A 22,622-nucleotide genomic window follows, 5' to 3' on the forward strand; every position below is an offset into this window, starting at 1 on the left:
CACTGTCCCCATCAAACACTCCCAGGACAGGTACAGCACGGGGTTAGATACAGAGTAAAGCTCCCTCTACACTGTCCCCATCAAACACTCCCAGGGCAGGGACAGCACGGGGTTAGATACAGAGTAAAGCTCCCTCTACACTGTCCCCATCAAACACTCCCAGGGCAGGGACAGCACGGGGTTAGATACAGAGTAAAGCTCCCTCTACACTGTCCCCATCAAACACTCCCAGGACAGGTACAGCACGGGGTTAGATACAGAGTAAAGCTCCCTCTACACTGTCCCCATCAAACACTCCCAGGGCAGGTACAGCACGGGGTTAGATACAGAGTAAAGCTCCCTCTACACTGTCCCCATCAAACACTCCCAGGACAGGGACAGCACGGGGTTAGATACAGAGTAAAGCTCCCTCTACACTGTCCCCATCAAACACTCCCAGGACAGGGACAGCACGGGGTTAGATACAGAGTAAAGCTCCCTCTACACTGTCCCCATCAAACACTCCCAGGGCAGGGACAGCACAGGATTAGATTCAGAGTAAAGCTCCCTCTACACTGTCCCCATCAAACACTCCCAGGGCAGGGACAGCACAGGATTAGATTCAGAGTAAAGCTCCCTCTACACTGTCCCCATCAAACACTCCCAGGACAGGTACAGCACGGGGTTAGATACAGAGTAAAGCTCCCTCTACACTGTCCCCATCAAACACTCCCAGGACAGGTACAGCACGGGGTTAGATACAGAGTAAAGCGCCCTCTACACTATCCCCATCAAACACTCCCAGGACAGGTACAGCACGGGGTTAGATACAGAGTAAAGCTCCCTCTACACTGTCTCCATCAAACACTCCCAGGACAGGTACAGCACGGGGTTAGATACAGAGTAAAGCTCCCTCTACACTGTCTCCATCAAACACTCCCAGGACAGGTACAGCACGGGGTTAGATATAGAGTAAAGTCCCCTCTACACTGTCCACATCAAACACTCCTAGGACAGGTATAGCACGGGGTTAGATACAGGACAGGTACAGCACGCGGTTAGATACAGAGTAAAGCTCCCTCTACACTGTCCCCATCAAACACTCCCAGGGCAGGGACAGCACAGGGTTAGATTCAGAGTAAAGCTCCCTCTACACTGTCCCCATCAAACACTCCCAGGGAAGTACAGCACACGGTTAGATATAGCGTAAAATTCCCTCTATATTCCTATGTCCCTCTTGTGGGAAAATGGCATTGAAGTGGATAATCAGCCTATTAAATGGCAAAGCAGCCTCAGTGGGCTGAATGGCCTACTCCTGCTTCTATGTTCCTAAAAGCCTAAAAGCAACAGATAAGAACAAAAGGAGTAAACTTCAGCAATCCTTGATAAAAGTTTGCTGTCACTCAACATCAGTGGGAAGGGCAAGAATGTCTGTCAGAAGCAAGACTTTGAGAAAGTTTGGACACTCATTCTGTACGTACCATAGTCAGGAACCAGGGGGCTGGAAGGACAGGGGGTGGGTGAAGGGATGGGCTTGCTTTAAGTCCGAAGGAAGTTGAGTGACATGCGCCAAACAGCCAACCGGCTGTTGTTAACGCCTAGCAATGGCAGATGATTGGACCTCCTCCTGACTTTTACCTGCACCTCAGGAGACAGAAACAACACAAAAAGGCAACGTCGTGGCACGCCTGGCTTCTCAGCTGCAGAAGCTTCGCCGAGAGGAGGGAAGCCCAAGACCAAGCAGAGGAAACGTCAACCGCTGTAAACTGTTTTAAAGCTGTGCGCACCGTAAATCACTAAAGGTAACCTGGTTAACAGATGGCATGATGTGACTTTCTTTGTTGCAGTCGTTTGAAAGCACTTACAGCCCAGCGCCTTATCCGAATCCTTATGTCACGCGTCGATGTTGCTACTGCCTCCAGGAGTGATCGCAACTGTGAGCAGCGATGCGGAGGACCAGGGCAAGATGTTGTACGATAGGACTAAATTCCACGGGATCAGTCAAGCAAAGAGATTCACAACGCAAACAACAGAGCTGGGTCAGCTTGGCTCTCTAAAAAGTCCGAAGACTTTTACTCATGAGTCTTCATTTGATGTGTCGGTTATGAAGTAAAACGTACATCAGCACATTTGTTCTGTTATTCATTCATGGGATGGGAGCATCGCTGGCTAGGCCAGCATTTATTGCCCATCCCTCATTGCCCCTTAACAACCAAATGGGCCACTTGTGAGTCAGCCACATTGCTGTGGGTCTGGAGTCACATGTAGGCCAGACCAGACCAGACCAGACCAGGTAAGGACAGCAGATTTCCTTCCCTAAAGGATGTTATTGAACCAGATGGGTCTGGGGTCACATGTAGGCCAGACCGGGTTAAGGACAGCAGATTTCCTTCCCTGAAGTTCAGGAGTGAACCAGATACAACAATTGGCAATGGTTTCATGGTCAGCATTAGGCTTCTAATTTGATTCAAATTTTACCATTCACCATGGTGGGATTCGGACCCAGGTCCCCATGGCATTATCCTGGGGATCCGGCTTAGCTCCTAATACCACTGCACCACGGCCTTGAGAACAACAAGAGCAAACAATGTTACAGTGCAACAACTAAACACCATATCCAGTAACCACAATCTGGCACACTGTTGTAAACCCTCAGCCAACCCACTGGGGACCAGGCTTGTGTTGTCATATCTGGAAAAGTTCTCTCTGCGCCCTGAGACCCAAATCCTAGTTGCTGCCACCAGTGAATCCTCTCCAGACGACCCCCATGGATTGGAATGGGACACCGACTTCCATCCTTGGCATCACCTTTCGCAGGCTGCTGGGCTGTTTATTCTCTTTCCTCATGACTGTCGACTTGTGTTGGGGGCACTTGCCCCTGGAAGTCCTACAGTCAGTGTGTATCTCCTTGTACACCCAACTCCGTGTGCTCAATCGCTTATCTGCAACCAATAGAGTCAAGTTGAGCTTAGTGCTTGAGTATCCCGAGCTTAAGTATATTCTTGGCCAGTCACCTTCAACAACACTGTATCTATGCCATCATGAGGTATCATACTCAGTAGGGTCTCCTAGGAGCTCACTGGGACTCACTGTGGCATAGAACAATGAAAATTCTCACAACTATAGTAACAGAACCTCAACGCCACGTGTTTTTGAAATAACAGAGGAGGCATTGCTGTAGCCTGTAACCCGGCTGCCGTACTCAATCACAACGAATGGTATGAAGGTATTTCCGCCCATGCTTCCCTTGCTGCTGGGGGCTATTAGCCAGATCAAAGAGAGTCATAGTTGATCCCACCAGCTGTTCACGTTCAATAGTCACTGGCACATCTGTACCCCTACATACCTGAGCTTTTAGGAGGAGGTGGTGGTATAGTGGTATTGTCATTGACCGAGTATTCCAGAGACCCAGCGTAATGCTCTGTAGACCTGGGCTAAAGCCCTACCACAGCAGATGGTGAAATTGGAATTCATTAAAAGTCTGACGGTAACCGCAAAATCATTGCCAATTGCCTTAAAAACCCATCAGTGTCCTTCAGATGCCCCTTTAGGGACAGAAATCTGCTGTCCTTACCTGGCCCGGCCTACATGTGATGCCAGACCCACGGCAATGTGGTCGACTCTTAAATGCTCTCTGAAATGGCTGAGCAAGGGCAATTAGGAATGGGCAACAAATGCTGGCCTTGCCAGTGATGCCCACATCCCATGAACAAATCATTTTTTAAAAAAATCTCACCAGAGGGGGAATAGTTTAGGGATATAAACCTAATATTGGTGTTTGGGGGTGGGGTAGGAAATAGAGGGAGCTCATGGATGAAGGGTGACATCCCAAATATTGTGTGCTCATGTCCTGGTGTTGAAATACAAGTGCGGTTGAGATCACACAGTAACTCCCCAAGTGAGGTTGATCATCTGGATGAAGAAATAAACAAGGTGGTCGGGGGGTGGTGGTGGTGGAAGAATTGAGGATAATCTTGCCAAAAACAAGACATAAAATGCTTATTTGGAAAAATATTGGGAACAGGCAGCAAATGGATTGTGCCTTTGGAGCCGGGTCAGTGGAGGATTCATTTGCATTGCTTTTGTCCGCTAATAGGTTAATCATCTGCTTGACCTGAACCCGTTTGATACAAATATTGATCCATACCAAAGCAGAATCCTTGCTCCGCTGCTCTGCACGGACCCTTTCACTTCCTCAGCTCCTCTTTCTGCTCAAGGGATGAAGTGAAACTAACCCATTTACTGAACTTTATCCCCAATCACTCATGAACTAGAGTGGGGAAGTATTGGGTGCATCCGCCTGTCCAAAATTGATACTGTATTCAAGGGACACTGTGACAGAATGCCTTAACAACTACTGATAAATGAATAACCAGTCTAGGCTTAAAGTCACCAGCCCAGTTTCAAACTAGTAAGGAGTGCTGGAAATACCCAGCGAAACTGGACTTTGACACTGGGTAAAGTTATGAAGGCAGCAGAACAAGCTGGTGATATCGGCCCGTGAAAACAAGTTGTTGGCTCTGACAAGGATGGCAATTCGCCCGCCCGGTGCCAACCTGACTCAGTTGGCAGTCCCCTCACTCAGAAGCCAGAAGGTAGCGGAGCCCAAGCACGGCCCCGGGAATCGAACGCTTAACCCGGGCTGACAGCCGGGCACTGAAGAGCCTGCTTCATTGTCAGTGGCGAGAGGCTGAGATGGGAGGTTAAATGCCAGCCCCCGGTTGCTTGTCCGGGTGGGTGTAAAAGATCAAATAGCGGTGGGTGGGTCGACGCGGGAAACCTCCTGCCCGAAATTCATTCATCCAAACCGATTGATTATTCATCTCAATGATATTTTGGAGATTTTTTTTTTTACAATATTGGTTCTGTTTTTGTTTGGTTGCGATTTTTTAAATGGTTGCGAATGACTTTTATTTTGGGGGAGGAAACTAAACAATAAGAGGAAGAATGGAGAGTGGAGCAAAGATCTGCGCCTATCCTGGCTCCAGTTCTGAAGTTGTCTCCCACTCGGGGTTCCACAGGCTAACAGCCCTCCTCCCCGCCGAATATTCTTTACCGCCGTTTGGTTGGACAGAACTTGAGTGTGGCTGAAAAAAAAGAGACTTGTCAGAGCTTTTCCTCTTGCACTCATCAGGACACTTCGCCACAATACCAACGCAAGGCGGGGGGGAAACAACAATTTATACTGCATGTGAAGAGAGTGCTGATTGGTTGCCAAGTGGACTCTGATCGGTTGAGGCATTGCCATGGAGAATGCACCAGTGATGGTGACTGACAGTTAACTGCCAAGCGTCGTTTGAAATTTAAACTCTGCTTGGCCGAGCAATATTTTTCAGCAATATCCTTTATGCTGGATTCTTACCAGTAAAGCAAGGGAACGAACTGGGGCTTTCCCAAGCAGCGTGGGTGGAATAACGCATTCCCCTCCCTCATTCCAGTTCCAGTGTACAGAAATAGTTCCTGGCAGCTGCTCATAACCACAACCGGAAGCTGTGTCTTCGTCCTTGTGAGAGAAACTCATAATACACCTCATGGCCTCCACATTAGTAAGGAAAAGAAACAGCATTTTTTTTTATATATCGGACTTTCAGTTTATGCTGTATTCATGCCAGGGATTATAGCTGACTCAGAAACTAGGAATGTCTGAACTAATCCTATATGAATTGAAACCTTTGACACACTGTGATGGTGAAGGATAAGGGAACCTCATTGCATTGCTGTCTTCCCGTGTGATTTCCATGGCTTCTCCGTCTGTATAGTCTGAGAGAGACACACGGTATATTCTGAAATATGACCCAAAATGGCATTAGACATTGAAACGTAATGGGAAATGTGATGGAGTGGCTGACAGCAATTCAGCTATTTACTCAAGTAATACCGGAAGGCCATTTTTGCCGCTGTAATTTGTTTTCTCTGATGCAGATAACACTGGCAATGCAATATTTAATGCCCGTCCTTATTCCAAGGGCACCAAGGGTCAACGATGAAGAAAAGCAGGCCTTGCATTTATATGCAACACCACATGACATTTCTTTTAACTCATTTATGGGATGTGGATGTCACTGACTAGGCCAACATTTGTTGCCCATCCCTAATTGCCCTTGCTCAGAGGGCTTTTTAAGAGCCAACCACATTGCTGTGGGTCTGGAGTCACATGTAGGCAAGGCAAGGATGGCTGATTTCCTTCCCTAAAGGGTATTAGTGATGGGTTTTTGTTTTTACAACAGTCATTTTGTTGTCATCAGACTTTAATATTGAATTCAAATTCCACCATCTGCCATAGCAGGATTCGAACCCAGAGAATTACCCTGGGTCTTTGGATTACTAGTCCAGCGACAATACCACTACACCAGCGCCTCCCCATCTAAAAGTGCTTCACCACCAAGTCGGCTTACAAGGATGGTTCCAGGGATGAGAAACTTCGGCTGTGAGGATAGATTGGAGAGGTTGGGACTGTTCTCCTTGCAGACATGAAGGCTAAGAGGGGATTTGATTGAGACGCTCAAAATCATGAGGGGGCTGAACAGAGTAGATGGGCAGAAGCTACTCCCACTCGTAAAGGGATCAAGAACGAGAGGACACAGATTCAAAGTGATTTGCAAAAGAAGCAAATGTGACGTGAGAAAAAAACCTTTTCACACAGCGAGTGGCTCGGGTCTGGAATGCACTGACCTGGAAGTGTGTTGGAGGCAGATTCGATAGAGGCATTCAAGAAGGCATTAGATGATTACTTGAATAGAAACAATGTGCAGGGGTATGGGGAAAAGGCAGGGCAATGGCACTAGGTCATGATGCTCATTTGGGGAGCTGGTGCAGACACAGTGGGCCGAATGGCCTCTTTCTGTGCCATTAACATTCTGTGATTCTGTGAAGTAGTTTTGAATTCTAATCACCGCTGTATTGTCAGAAACGGCAACCATTATCTTGCCACCTTCTAAATTTTACCCAGGATTTTTTTTTAATATTCATTCATGGGATGTGGGCTTCACCGGCTGGGCCAGCATTTATTGCCCATCCCTAATTGCCCTTGAGAAGGTGGCGGTGAGCTGCCTTCTTGAACCGCTGCAGTCCCAGTGGTGTAGGTACCCCCACGGCGCTGTTAGGGAGGGAGTTCCAGGATTTTGACCTAGCGACAGCGAAGGAACGGCCGATATATTTCCAAGTCAGGATGATGAGTGACTTGGATGGGGAACTTCCAGGTGGTGGTGTTCCCATCTATCTGCTGCCTTTGTCCTTCTAGATAGTAGCGGATGTGGATTTGGTTGTAGGATTCCACATTGCCGGCATCAAGTTACATCCTGGACTAAGAAATTACTGCGGTCGCAAGCAGGACTGGATAGAGGAAAGTTCCAGAATCAAAACTGATCTCAACAATCAAAACTGATTGCAACAAGGTTAATTTAAAAATGACCCCTTCCCTCGTGGATAGCTTTTCCCAATCCAAATATATCTATTTCTTAAAAGGAGCCATTTATTATAAAAGGAGCCACCGATGCATCTGCCCATGACGGTATCGGCAGGAGTGACAACCACACAGTCATTGTGGAGACGAAGTCCTGCCTTCTCATTGAGGATACCCTCCATCGTGTGTGGCACTACCACCGTGCTAAATGATCTAGCAACTCATGACTGGGCATCCATGTGGGCCATCAGCAGCAGCAGAATTGTACTCAAACACAATCTGTATCTCATGGCCCAGCACATCCCCCACTCTACCATTTCCATCAAGCCAGGGGATAAACCCTGGTTCAATGCAGAGTGCAGGAGGGCATGCCAGGAGCAGCACCAGGCATACGGAAAAATGAGGTGTCAACCTGGTGAAGCTACATCACGGGACTACTTGCGTGTCAAACAGCATTAGCAGCAAGTGATAGACAGATCTAAGCGATCCCACAACCAACGGATCAGATCTAAGCTCTGAAGTCCTGCCACATCCAGCAGTGAATGGTGGTGGACAATTAAACCACTCACTGGGGGAGGAGGGTCCACAAATATTCCCATCCTCAATGATGGAGGAGCCCAGCACATCAGTGCAAAAGATAAGGTTGAAGCATTTGCTGCAATCTTCAGCCAGAATATCGAGTGGATATTACATCTCAGCCTCCTCCGGAGGTCCCCAGCATCACAGATGCCAGTCTCCAGCCAATTCGATTCACTACACGTGATATCACGAAATGGCTGAAGGCACTGGATACTGCAAAGGCTATGGGCCCTGACAATATTCCGGCAATAGTACTGAAGACTTGTGCTCCAGAACTTGCCGCGCCCCTAGCCAAGCTGTTCCAGTACAGCTACAACACTGGCATCTACCCAGCTATGTAGAAAATTGCCCAGGTATGTCCTGTACACAAAAAGCAGGACAAATCCAACCCGGCCAATTACTGCCCCATCAGTCTACTCTCCATCATCAGTAAAGTAATGGAGGGGGTCATCAACAGTGCTTCAAGTGACACTTTCTTAGCAATAACCTGCTCACTGATGCCCAGTTAGGGTTCCCCCAGGGCCACTCAGCTCATGACCTCATTATAGCCTTGGTTCAAACATGGACAAAAGAAGTGAGCTCCCGAGGTGAGGTGAGAGTGACTGCCCTTGACATCAAGGCAGCATTTGACTGAGTGTGGCATCAAGGAGCCCAAGCAAAACTGGAGTCAATGTGAATCAGGGGGAAAACTCTCCATTGGATACCAAGCACAAAGGAAGATGGTTGTGGTTGTTGGAGGTCAGTCATCTCAGCTCCAGGATATCACTGCAGGAGTTCCTCAGGGTAGTGTCCTCGGCCCAACCATCTTCAGTTGCTTCATCAATGACCTTCCTTCCATCATAAGGTCAGAAGTGGGGTTGTTCACTGATGATTGCACAATGTTCAGCACCATTTGCGACTCCTCAGATACTGAAGCAGTCCATGTCCAAATGCAGCAAGACCTGGACAATATCCAGGCTTGGGCTGACAAGTGGCAAGTAACATTTGCACCACACAAGTGTCAGGCAATGACCATCTCTAACAAGAGAGAACCCAATCATCGCTCCCTAATGTTCAATGGCATTACCATCACCGAATCCCCCGCTATCAACATCCTGGGGGTTACCATTGACCAGAAACTGAACTGGGCTAGCCATATAAATACTGTGCCCACAAGAGCAGGTCAGAGGCTGGGAATCCTGCAGCAAATAACTCACCTCCTGACTCCCCAAAGCCTTTCCACCATCTACAAGGCACAAGTCAGGAGTGTGATGGAATACTCCCCACTTACCTGGATGAGTGCAGCTCCCACAACACTCAAGAAGCTCGACACCATCCAGGACAAAGCAGCCCACTTCATTGGCATCACATCCACTAACATTCACTCCCTCCACCGCCGATGCATGGTAGCAGCAGTGTGTGTACCATCTACAAGATGCACTGCAGGAATTCACCAAGGCTCCTTCGATAGTACCTTCCAAACCTACGACCACTACCATGTAGTGGCAAGTAAAATTTGCACCACACAAGTGTCAGACAATGACCATCTCCAACAAGGGAATCAGACAGTTGGGAACACCACCACCTGGAAGTTCCCCTCCAAGTGACTCACCATCCTGACTTGGAAATATATCGCCGTTCCTTCACTGTCGCTGGGTCAAAATCCTGGAACTCCCTTCCTAACAGCACTGTGGATGCACCTACGCCATATGGACCGCAGTTATTAAAGAAGGCAGCTAACCACCACCTTCATCAAGGGCAACTAGGGATGGGTAATAAATGCTGGCCCAGCCAGCGAAGCCCACATCCCATTAATGAATTTTTTAAAAATTAACCAGGATTCCTTGAATCAAAGAACAAGTTTATCACTTACTAAGATGCGAGAAAAAAATAAGAAAAAATTGCAACACACATACACATTGATTAGAAATGAGAAATGAGCCCAAAAATAAAAGTTTAAAAGATATACAAATCAGTCTTTGGCTTGTCCGTGAGGAGTAGATGGTAAACTGTAGTGGCCGTTAAGTTGGATGATTCCGGTACAGCTGACTTTGGGCAGTTGAGCAGTTGGTTTGGAACTTCTTGATTCTGCAGGTTAGCTGAAAGGAGTTGCCCTGCTTCCTTTTTGACTGTGGCTTTTCAGACTTGTGACTTGCTTCCAGCAATCAGAGAGAGAGGACTTTTCTACCTGCAAGCGCAGGGATGCCTAGTTGACGCTCTTTAGCTGTGACCTTTACAGCACAACCTCGCACACCAGACCTGGAACACCAAAACTAGCACACACAGACCAGGTTGCAGTTGGCCTTTAACTCCTTTTCTTGTGTATTCCTGGAAGGGAAAAGACAAACATGTCATTCGCCTAGAAACTGCCTTCTTTCAACTCACATCATGATCCACAGCCTGGGATATATGGTTTCTATTGAGATGGTAATCAGCCTCCACTACCTCCACAACCACAGGAGATTACAGTTCGGTTTTTGCATTGCATCTTTTCCTTTGAAGTGTCTCTGTCTGAAGTAGGCCTTGATGCCTTTTAGGTGTGACATTCAGTTCTCTCTGGGCTAGTTGGTCAAGTGTAACCCACATCGTAATTTTCCATCAAGTGGTTACCTTACAGCCTCAGACAGCTTTTGCTTGTATGCCCTTTGTTAAAAAAAATCACGACTTACTTAGAATTTCATTATGTCTGTAATAATTCAGGGCTTTGATCCATGGTCATGACATGTGTCGGGAAGCCATTGTCTGCACAGACCATCTGACTCCGCTAAAGGGCTAAGCAAATGATGTCCATTGTCCCCTCAATGGCCCCATTTCGAAATGGACCTGGACAGTCCCAGGTGTGAGATGGGTCTGTTAGCACTCTTCAGGAATAACAAGTTTTGACCTGTGAGCCCCCTGCCTTCATAATTATAATGTCCTTAAAATCGGGTGTGAGACTCCACGTTGATGAGAGGAGGGGGTTTTTTTTTTGTTCTTGAAACTGCCGTTGGTAGCTTCCAGGACACAGCGCCAATCCTGTGGTCATGTGACTTGTGGCAGCCATCTTGTTGGGTTCAGCAGAAAGCCCATTTTAAAAAATATCAAAACAGAAGTTTGACGTACGCAGTTCTGATTTCCTTCACATCTTATTGGCATAACAGTAACGCTGAACTGACTCCATCCTGAGGTACAGTTTGCTGAAAAATCCCTGGAACCCTGCCAATCAGCAATCAATCTCCAATGCTGCTTCCAAAAAACAGGGTTCCTTAAAAAAAAAATCGCGATGAGATAAACACATTAATGCCAGTTCTTTGTTTCGTTAAAGATAGGATCTCAATTTGTTTACATTGTGCAGAGGCCAAGAAGCCCAAAGGCCACGTTTGCAGGAGTTTCAGACTGGGGTGAGGTTCTGATCCGGGAAGGTCCCTGACCTGCTCGCTGCTCGGTTTCAGCTTGTCGGTCACTGCCGCTGCACTGAAGAGGACAAAAAACATTCTGAGCTCTGGTCAGGAAAGCAAATTCCGAGTTAAAGCTTTGGAATCTGCCACTCTGTTCATTCAATTCTTCCTGATGCTTAGGCAGGCTTTCGGTCCCAACTGTAACATGGGTGGTATAAATCTGGAGTGACGGCTTAGTTACACTTATAAGGGTGCAGTGCAAAACTGGAGATTTAGCCCAGTTACACTATGGGTATAGGGTTGGTGCAGTGTAAATCTACAGCCTTGCCCTACTTACATTGTAAATGTAGGTTTGATGTACACTGAAACCACCCCATCTCAATCCTAGGACAAGTGTAAGAGGAGCTGGACATTCTCCAGCATAAATCTTGCAAACTGAGGAATGTACTTTGAAACCAAAGACTAGCTAAGTGTTGCAGGCATGAGGAACAGGGAACTTAATCATGCTGTTCTTTTTATCCAGTGTGCTCAATTGTTTCCTGGTCCTTATTCTTGTTTTTTTCTTTTAAATAAGTTCACCAATAAAAAGGATTTGACAAGCCTGTAATGGAAGTATAAGACCATAAGAGGAGCAGAAGTAGGCCACTCGGCCCATCGAGTCTGCTCTGCCATTCAATGAGATCATGGCTGATCCGATAACCCTCAACTCCACTTTCCTGCCTTTTCCCTCCTAACCCTTGATTCCCTTACTGATTAAATATCTGTCCATCTCAGGTAAGGCCATGAGACAGAGGAGCAGAAGTAGAAGTATTCCATAACCAAAGTCCCAATTTTAACCAAAAGCAGAAAGTGCTGGAAAGGCTCAGCAAGTCTGGCAGAATGTGCGGAGGGAGAAACGGAGTTAACGCTTCGAGTCCGTGTGACTCTTCTTCGGAGCCTGAAGAGGAGCCTGAAGAAGAGTCATAGAAACAGAGTTAACACTTTGAGTCCATATGACTCTTCTTCAGAGCTGAAGAGGAGCCTGAAGAAGAGTCATAGCAACAGAGTTAACACTTTGAGTCCATATGACTCTTCTTCAGAGCTGAAGAGGAGCCTGAAGAAGAGTCATAGCAACAGAGTTAACACTTTGAGTCCGTATGACTCTTCTTCAGAGCTGAAGAAGAGTCTGAAGAAGTCATAGAAACAGAGTTAATGTTTCGAGTCCGTATGACTCTTCCTCAGAGCCGAGTCCATGTGACTCTTCTTCAGAGCTGAAGAAGAGTCTGAAGAAGAGCCACAGAGACAGAGTTAATTTTTCGAGTGGGTATGAGTCTGCAGAAGAGTCATACGGACTGGAAAAATTAACTCTGTTTCTATGACTTCTTCAGACTCTTCTTCAGCTCTGAAGAAGAGTCATACGGACTCGAAACGTTAACCCTATTCCTCCTCTCCACAGACGCGGCCAGACCTGCTGAGCTTTTCCAGCATTTTCTGTTATTAATCTCAGATTCCCGGCACAGGCAGCGCTTTGCTATCACCCCCCCACCCCCCACCCCCCTTCAAAGCCCTGCTCCATCCACTTCTGCGGCCGGTCAGGGTTTAACCGTGTGTGCCAGTGAGTCTATTAAGCCTGACAGCGAGCAAGCTGTCAGCTGTCACGGGTCGGGGGGTGCGGGAAAGGCCTGATGAATCATCGGGTCGATGGTGAATTCCGATGCCTGGTGTTCTCAGATGCTTTCCTTCAGTAAACAGGAAATGTTATTCAAGATACCAGCCACTTTATAGCTGGCTGATCATTTAACCTGCAGCCACAGATAGGAGCAAGCGATGAGAGCGGGGGAAGGGAGGAAAAAGTGTTAAAAGTGTGACTCCAGCCTTCCCAGGCAGCTATTTTTATATATATTATTTTTTTTTTAAAAAGAAAACAACAGTTCCACAATGTTTCTTTTGATTTGGTGACTTTCTCCACTCCTCCATCATCGTCCCCATTTTAATCGGTTCAGCTATCAATGTTGCCCTTCCCTCAATCAGGTCTCATTCACCCCCCGTGTGGGTGTTGCAGCAGGTCACAGAGATGGGGGAGGGCAATGGTCATGGAGGGGTTGACACATGAGAGCGAGAATTGAGGGAATCGGTGGTTATCGGGGGGTGGGGGGTAATGGGAATGTGGAACTCGAAACGCAAAGAGGTCAGGCACAGTCTCATTCAATGGCAGAGCAGGCTCGAGGGGCCGAATGGCCTACTTCTGCTGTTATGTCGCACGTTCGCCTGGGAATTCAACTGGTGGGGCACCGTGCGGCAGTGCAGGTGGGCAAGGTCAAGGGTGGCGGATGAGCTGGGACTGGATGCGGAATAGGGTTACTGGTTGCAGGTTTTTAAGGTCCAGTTTATGTAGCACGCCAGATGTTGGGGTGGGGCTGGTGCAGCGGCTACGCAAACGTTGGAATAATCGAGCCTCGAAGCGGGAACAGAAACGGATGAGGGTTTCAGGAGCGACTGAGGTGAAACACAGTCGGGGGTGGGCGTTGGGCACGGAGGTGGATGCAGGCAAACCCTTGCGATGGTGAGGATGTGCTCATGTCAAAGTGACAAAGCGCCTGCTTCACTCCCAGGCAGTGGCTGGGGAGGGAGAATTAAATCAATGACACCGGCATGGCATTGAAGTTTAAGGCAGAAGAGCGAGAGAAGCAAATTCTGGAGGTCCTCTGTGACATGTCGTGCACTAACCCTGCTTGACTCCTGCAGCTCTTGTTGGACCTGACCAGGCTCTCCTCCTCCAAGTCGTCATCTCCATTGCCCGTCCCTCTGGCACTGTCATCATCTTGTTTCAACATAAGGAACAGGAGCAGGGGTAGAGCCTTTGCCCCTTTGAGTCTGCTCCACCATTCAATACAATCATGGTTACCATCTCTCAACTCCATTCCCTGCCCACTCCCCGTATCTCTTGATTCCCCCAAGAGTCCAAGAGGCTGTCGATCTCGGCCTTAAATGTACTCAACGATGGAGCATCCACAACCCCTCTGGGGTAGAGAATTCTAAAGATGCACAACCCTTTTAAGTGATGACATTTAACCACAACTCAGTCCTAGGTAATCGGTCCCTTATCCTGAGGCTGTGCCATGTTTTAGACCCCCCGGCCAGCAGGAACAATCTCTCAGTGTCCACCCTATCAAGCCTCTGTATGCTTCAATGACCCAGTTATATAGACTCTCTGGTTCCAGCTGACATGAGGCAAGGTTGCACCCTTGCACTGGGAGCATGGCGACAGTGCCTGCACTGCGTGGAGGAAAGATTGACAGCTGCCCTTGCAGTGCCACCCAGAGTCTGGGCAGAGTGGAGGAATGATTGACAGCTGCCCCTTTGGAGGATCCCTGCAGCACCACTCGGCGTCTGGGAAGGGTGGCGGAATGATTGACAGCTGCACCAAAAGCATCCCTGCAGCGCCACCCAGGGTCTGGGCAGAGTGGAGGGATGATTGACAGCTGCCCCCTTGGAGGATCCCTGCAGCGCCACCCAGAGTCTGGGCAGAGTGGAGGAATGATTGACAGCGGTCCCCTTGGAGGATCCCTGCAGCGCCACCCGGAGTCTGGGAAGAGTGGAGGAATGATTGACAGCCACGCTCGGAGGGTCCCTGCAGCGCCACCTAGAGTCTGGGAAGAGTGGAAGAATGATTGACAGCTGTCCCCTTGGAGGATCCCTGCAGCGCCACCCAGAGTCTGGGCAGATTGGAGGAATGATTGACACGTTTCAATGAGATCATTTCTCATTCTTCTAAATTCCAGAGATATGAGGTCCAATTTACTCAGGCTGTCAGCATAAGACAGCTCTCTCATCGCATGAGCCAACCTAGTGAATCTTTGCTGTGCCACCTTTAGTGACTTATTGATTAGCGCAGTTTCAATGCAGTGGCAGGGCTAGATATCTAACCGAAGAGAATGAAGGTGAAGTTGCAGAAAAGTTGCACATGGACCTGGGAGTCAAGGGGCTTGGAGCCGAAAGAGAAATTGGGCATGGGGTGATAGTTTTCACAGCAGAAGGGCCAAGGATATTCTTTCGAGGAGGCTTCGGGATGGTTCACTGTGTTAATGGCACTTTGGAAATGCCAGCAGTTCTTGCAGTAAGGAGGGTACCCCCAGGGGAAGGAATTTACTATGATGTCAGGAAGGGTGGTTGAGCCATCAGGACCATGAGCAGTTGAAGGGCTTCGTGGAGAGGGCATGAGGGAAAAATGGGAGAAAAACTGGAGAGAGGCACAGTTTCAGGGCTAGGACAGAGGATAACTGGGACTAGTATGGGAAGCATCAGTGAGGATGGCCGCACACAGTGACTAATAAGTGCATGGGCTGTTCAGCTGGAAGAAGCAGATAGAAGGATTTAAGGAGATGGTGTAGAGGGAAGGAATAAACTCCTGGTTATTAAGGCAAGAACTCCCGGAGGGAGCAGCTGATCAGCCAAGTACCAGGACTGATCCTTACAGCAGATAGTGTTGCACCAGCTCGGATGAAAGGTCATAGACCTGAAACATTAACTCTGTTTCTCTTTCCACAGACCCTGCCAGATCTGATGAGTACTTCAAGCGTTTTCTGTTCTTATTTCAGATTTCCAGCCGTATTTTGCTTTTCTCTGCAATCCTAGCACAGTTCCATTGTTTTGTCTGGTACATACAATAGTTTACAACAATTTAAGAGGGCAAATCTCTTACCTCCAACGGGGGCAATCATTCCTCCACTCTGCCCAGACTCTGGGTGGCGCTGCAGAGATCGTCCCAGGGGCAGCTGTCAATCATTCCTCCACTCTGCCCAGACTCTGGGTGGCGCTGCAGCAATCCTCGCAGGGGCAGCTGTCAATTATTCCTCCACTCTGCCCAGACTCTGGGTGGCGCTGAAGCAATCCTTGCAGGGGCAGCTGTCAATCATTCCTCCACTCTGCCCAGACGCTGAGTGGCGCTGCAGCAATCCACACAGGGGCAGCTGTCAATCATTCCTCCACTCTGCCCAGACTCTGAGTGGCGCTGTAGGGACCCTCCCAGTGGCAGCGATCAATCATTCCTCCACTCTGCACAGGCTCTCAGTGGTGCAGCAGGGATCCTCCCAAGGGGCAGCTTTCAATCATTGCTCCACTCTGCCCAGACTCTGGGTGGCGCTGCAGGGATCCTGCCAAGGGGCAGCTGTCAATCATTCCTCTACGCCATGCAGGCATTGTTCCCAGTGTAAAGAGGAGGTGTCAGCTGTGGCTCAGTCCATAGCACCCTCGCCTTTGAATCAGAGGGTTGTGGGTTCATGTCCCACTCCCGGAAACCAAGAACTGTGATCGTACTCGAAAGAGTTGCAATCTGTGACTGTTGATAACTTGAAAGAGTTCCCGGAAACCAAGAACTGTGATTGTACTCGAAAGAGTTGCAATCTGTGACTGTTGATAACTCGAAAGAGTTTCCCAGTGTAAAACACTGTTATCTTGCCTGACGTAAGCAGGAATCAGAGGGTCAGTTTTAGGTTGGCAAAATGTAACCAGTGGAGTGGCACAGGGATAGTGCTGTGGTCTCAACTATTTATGAGCTCCATTAATGACTTGGATGAAGGGAGCCAAATTTGTATTGTAGCCAAATTTTCTGGTGACACAAAGAAAGGTGGGAGAGTAAGTTGTGAGGAGGATACAAGGAGTCTGCAAAAGGATATAGATAGGTTAAATGAGTGGGCAAAACATTGAGGGATGTGGGAAATGTGAACAGAAAGTGTTGCTAACACCTCCAGCCTTTGAAACCTGCTCTCAGATCAATGACTACATAAAATAAAAACAGAAAATGCTGGAAAAAACTCAGCAGGTCTGACAGCATCTGTGGAGAGAGAAACAGAGTTAATGTTTTGAGTCTGCATGACCCTTCTTCAGAGCTAAAGAGAAGTAGAAATGTGATGACATTTATTCTGTTTAAGGAGAGTGGAGCAATGAAAATGGATAGATGTCCAGCGATAGGTGGGGGGAAAAAGAGAGATTGACAAAAGATGTCATGGACAAAAAGACAAAGTGGGTGTTAATGGTAGTGGTAAGGGCTAAAGGAGGTGTTAACAGTGGCATAAAGTAGAATGTGATAATAGCAGGACAAGAGTAAACACTCTGTTAAAGAACAACATGAACAAGTAAGAGATGGCCCTTGTGGGAGCTGGGGTGGGGGGAGGGGATGGTGATGGGGAAAAGGATGGAAAAAGGGGAATAAAAAGGGGGATAAAACAATGAATAAATGAATAAAAATGAAAAGAGGATAAAAAATAAAAATAAAGTATTTTTTTTTGACAAGGGGATTAAAAAAGGGGTAAAGATAGAGGGGAGAGTTCATGATCTAAAGTTGTTGAATTCAATATTCAGTCCGGAAGGCTGTAAAGTGCCTAATCGGAAGATGAGGTGCTGTTCCTCCAGTTTGCGTTGAGCTTCACTGGAACAATGCAGCAGGCCAAGGACGGACATGTGGGCATGAGAGCAGGGTGGAGTGTTGAAATGGCAAGCGACAGGGAGGTCTGGGTAATGCTTGCGGACAGACCGAAGGTGTTCTGCAAAGCGGTCACCCAGTCTGCGTTTGGTCTCTCCAATGTAGAGGAGACCGCATTGGGAGCAACGAATGCAGTAGACTAAGTTGAGGGAAGTGCAAGTGAAATGCTGCTTCACCTGAAAGGAGTGTTTAGGCCCTTGGATGGTGAGGAACGAGGAGGTAAAGGGCCAGGTGTTGCACCTTCTGTGATTGCATGCGGAGGTGCCATGGGAGAGGGTGAGGGAGGAGTGGACCAGGATGACCCAGAGGGAACGGTCCCTGCAGAATGCCGATAGTGTGGGTGAGGGGAAGATGTGTTTGGTGGTGGCATCATGCTGGAGTTGGCGGAAATGGCGGAGGATGATCCTTTGAATGCGGAGGCTGGTGGGGTGATAAGTGAGTACAAGGGGGACCCTATCATGGTTCTGGAAGGGAGAGGAAGGTGTGAGGTCAGAGGCCTGGGAGATGGGCCGGACACGGCTGAGGGCCCTGTCAACCGCAGTGGGTGGGGGGAAACCTTGGTTAAGGAAGAAGGAAAACATGTCAGAAGCACCGTTTGGTAAAGTGGCATCATCGGGACAGACACGTGGAACAAGTAACAGGCGGCCCTCTTGGGGGGCAGTGTGGTGGGAGGGCTGGGGCAAAGAGGATGGAGATAGAGGGGAAAAAAGGGGATTAAAAAGGAGGTAAAATGATGAATAAATGAATTAAAATGAAAATAAGTGGATAAAAAATAAAAATTACATTTAAAATTAAATTTAGGAAAAAGGGGTGAAGATAGAGGAGGGATTTCATGATCTGAAGTTGTTGAACTCAATGTTAAGTCCGGAAAGCTGTTAAGTGCCTAATCGGAAGATGAGGTGCTGTTCCTCCAGTTAACTCTGTTTCTCTCTCCACAGACGCTGCCAGACCTGCATGAGTTTTTACAGCATTTTCTGTTTTTATTTCAGATTTCCAGCCTCCTCAGTATTTTGCTTTTATCTCTGGCTATCTAACTTGTTAGTTCACCTCCGCCTCACTGTGGAGTGCTTGGCTTTTTGTAAGTAAACTGTTACTTTACACACCTTTTATAAAATATTTGTTTGACTTTCTTCAGCTTTTTACTGACCATCCAATGCACTTTGCCAGATATTTCCATCTTTATACACGTTTTAAGAATTTTTTTTGATTGGCTTCAAACTTGATCAGAGTCGTTGCAAGTTTTGTTTTCTCTCCGAGTTCTGTTAAACATTACTCACCTCTCAATCTCCGTGTTGAACCGGTGTCTGTGTTGATGCTCCTGACCGTTTCAATTGACGCTATGTGATATCTTTTGACAAATAAAGACATGCACCAGAGGTGGAAACTCTTTTGAGTTATCAACAGTCACAGATTGCAACTCTTTCGAGTACAATCACAGTTTTTGGTTTCTGGCAGTGGGACATGAACCCACAACCCTCTGATTCAAAGGCGAGGGTGCTATGAACTGAGCCACAGCTGACACCTCCTTGGGATCTGTTATAATTTTGCTTGTCGTTAGCATTTAACTGAAACTCTTTCGAGTTATCAACAATCACAGATTGCAACTCTTTCAAGTACAATCACAGTTCTTGGTTTCTGGGAGCGGGACATGAACCCACAACCCTCTGATTCAAAGGCGAGGGTGCTATGGACTGAGCCACAGCTGACACCTCCTTGGGATCTGTTATAATTTTGCTTGTCGTTAGCATTTAACTGAAACTCTTTCGAGTTATCAACAATCACAGATTGCAACTCTTTCAAGTACAATCACAGTTCTTGGTTTCTGGGAGCGGGACATGAACCCACAACCCTCTGATTCAAAGGCGAGGGTGCTATGGACTGAGCCACAGCTGACACCGCTAATGCTATGCAATGCTGCCCTTGATTGAATCCCCCGATGATTTCCCCTCCGCTTGTGCAGATCTGCCATCCGCCAGCAGGGGGTGGTATCAAATCACTTTAATCACAAGATTGAGAAACAGGTTTGAGCAGGAGACAAAAGCAAAAAATTGCGGATGCTGGAAATCCAAAACAAAAATAAAAATACTTGGGAAAAACTCAGCAGGTCTGACAGCATCTGCGGAGAGGAACACAGTTAACGTTTCGAGTCCGTATGACTCTTCAACAGAACTAAGTAAAAATAGAAAAGAGGTGAAATATAAGCTGGTTTAAGGGGGGAGTGGAAAGGCAGAGAGAGAGAGAAAGGGAAAAGCAGAGAGAGAGAGAGAGAGAGGCAGGGAAGGGGAGAGAGAGAGAGAGGCAGAGAGAGAGAGAGAAAGGCAGGGAGGGGGAGAGAGAGAGAGAGGCAGAGAGAGAGAGAGAGAAAGGCAGGGAGGGGGAGAGAGAGAGAGAGAGAGAGAGAAAGGCAGGGAGGGGGAGAGAGAGAGAGAGGCAGAGAGAGAGAAAGGCAGGGAGGGGGAGAGAGAGAGAGAGGCAGAGAGAGAGAAAGGCAGGGAGGGGGAGAGAGAGAGAGAGGCAGAGAGAGAGAGAGAGAAAGGCAGGGAGGGGGAGAGAGAGAGAGAGAGAGAGAGAAAGGCAGGGAGGGGGAGAGAGAGAGAGAGGCAGAGAGAGAGAGAGAGAAAGGCAGGGAGGGGGAGAGAGAGAGAGAGGCAGAGAGAGAGAAAGGCAGGGAGGGGGAGAGAGAGAGAGAGGCAGAGAGAGAGAGAGAGAAAGGCAGGGAGGGGGAGAGAGAGAGAGAGAGAGAGAAAGGCAGGGAGGGGGAGAGAGAGAGAGAGGCAGAGAGAGAGAGAGAGAAAGGCAGGGAGGGGGAGAGAGAGAGAGAGAGAGAGAGAAAGGCAGGGAGGGGGAGAGAGAGAGAGAGGCAGAGAGAGAGAGAGAGAAAGGCAGGGAGGGGGAGAGAGAGAGAGAGGCAGAGAGAGAGAGAGAGAAAGGCAGGGAGGGGGAGAGAGAGAGAGAGAGAGAGAGAAAGGCAGGGAGGGGGAGAGAGAGAGAGGCAGAGAGAGAGAAAGGCAGGGAGGGGGAGAGAGAGAGAGAGGCAGAGAGAGAGGAGGAAGGCAGGGAGAGAAAGGGGAAAAGCAGAGAGAAAGGGGAAAAGCAGAGAGAAAGGGGAAAAGCAGAGAGAAAGGGGAAGGCAGGGAGAGAGAGAAGGGCAGAGAGAGAGAAGTCACTGGCCCTCTATCCAGCTCTACCTGTCCCACCCCCCCTTAAACCAGCTTATATTTCACCTCTTTTCTATTTTTCCTTAGTTCTGTTGAAGAGTCATACGGACTCAAAACGTTAACTGTTTTCCTCTCCGCAGATGCTGTCCGACCTGCTGAGTTTTTACAGGTATTTTTGTTTTTGTTTTGAGCAGGAGATACTTCTCTGTCCCTTCACAGCAAATCCTTTCTCTAATCTCATCTCTCTCTCTCTCATTTACTCTCATTCTCTTCTGAATTTCTGTCTCTCTCTGCCTTTCTCCTCTTTCTCTTTGCCCCTCTCTCCCTCTCTCTCTGCCTTTCCTCCTCTCTCTCTCTGCCTCTTTCTCTCTCCACCTTTCTGTGCTCTCTCTCTGCATTCTCTCTCTCTGCCTCTCTCAGGTTGTCTTCCTTAGAGCAGAGAAGGCGGAGGTGGAGGGGAGGGCGGGCGGACAAAAATACCTGGGAAAAACTCAACAGGCCGGACAGCATCTGCGGAGAGGAACACAGTTAACGTTTCGAGTCCCTATGACTCTTCAACAGAACTGAGGAACTATAGAAACGAGATGAAATATAAGCTGGTTGAAGGCAGGTAGAGCTGGATAGAGGGTCAGCGATAGGTGGAGGCCAAGAAGAGATTGCCAAAGATGTCACGGCCAAAGGGGCGGTGATATTAGCTAGAGGATGTGCTAAGGGAACCTGATTGAGGTGTACGAAATTATGAGGGGGGTCGAGAGGAAGAAGCCTTTCCCCCTTAGCGGAGGTGTCACTAACCAGTGGGGCGGGGTGTAGATTTAAGCTAAGGGGCAGGGGGGATTTGAGGGGAAAATGTTTTCCCCCGGTGCAGGGTGGGGTATCTGGAACTCACTGCCTGAGGGGGCGGGAGAGGCAGGAGCCCTCACCACATTGGAGGAGTATTTAGACGGGCACTCGAAACCCTGTAGCATCCAGGGCTACGGGACAAGTGCTGGGAAACGGGATTAGAATAGATAAGGGGGCTCGATGGCCGGCACGGGCAGGATGGGCCGAAGGGCCTCTTTCCGCGCGGTCAAACTCTACGGTCAGAATATTCGGGTCGTTGGGTGTGTGTGCCCGGGGTGTGGGCGTGCCCGGGGAGTGAGCTGCTGCCCGCAATCGGACCCCCCCCCCCACCCACCCACCACCCCCACCCTTGGGTGAGGGTCGCACGGAAATGCAAAGGCCGCCTGGCCAATTCGCCTGCCCGCCCGCCAACCATAACCACCGGTAACAGCGTCAGACAATAGGAGGCCATTCGGCCCCTCGAGCCAGCTCCGCCATTCGATAAGATCGTGGCTGGTCTGTCTGCGTTTCGATTCCCACGTTCCCATCTAACCCCCGATAGCCTTCGGTTCCCTTATGCCTGACAAGAATCTATCTCCCTCCGCCTTAAAAATATTCAGTGACCCCCACCTTACACCACCTCCTGAGGCAGAGAGGTCCACTCGCACAACCCTCTGAGGGGAAAAACATTTCACCTCATCTCCGTGCTAAAAGGGTGACCCCTAATTTTAAACCAGTGCCCCCCCTCGTTCTAGACTCACCCACAAGAGGAAACATCCTTTCCACATCCACCTTGTCCAGGCCGCTCAGGATCTTGTAAACTTCAATCAAATCACCCCCCCCTCACTGTTCTAAACTCCAGTGGAAAC

At 48.5% G+C, this 22,622-nt stretch overlaps 1 protein-coding gene across 1 annotated transcript in view; it reads right to left on the reverse strand.

Annotated features, from left to right (window-relative positions):
- Positions 1 to 2,706: 2,706 nt before the first annotated feature.
- The window catches only part of LOC144671550 (uncharacterized), a 56,422-nt gene continuing 36,506 nt past the window's right edge, over positions 2,707 to 22,622 (reverse strand). The window contains exons 11-12 of the mRNA XM_078533503.1: positions 11,265 to 11,392; positions 2,707 to 2,921 (exon numbers count right to left, since the gene is read on the reverse strand). Of these exons, the coding sequence (XP_078389629.1) occupies positions 2,707 to 2,921; positions 11,265 to 11,392 (343 nt within the window). The remainder of the gene's footprint in view (positions 2,922 to 11,264; positions 11,393 to 22,622) is intronic.

The sequence above is a fragment of the Cetorhinus maximus genome, chromosome 33 (assembly GCF_964194155.1).
Source record: "Cetorhinus maximus chromosome 33, sCetMax3.hap1.1, whole genome shotgun sequence".
Taxonomy (NCBI): Eukaryota; Metazoa; Chordata; class Chondrichthyes; order Lamniformes; family Cetorhinidae; genus Cetorhinus; species Cetorhinus maximus.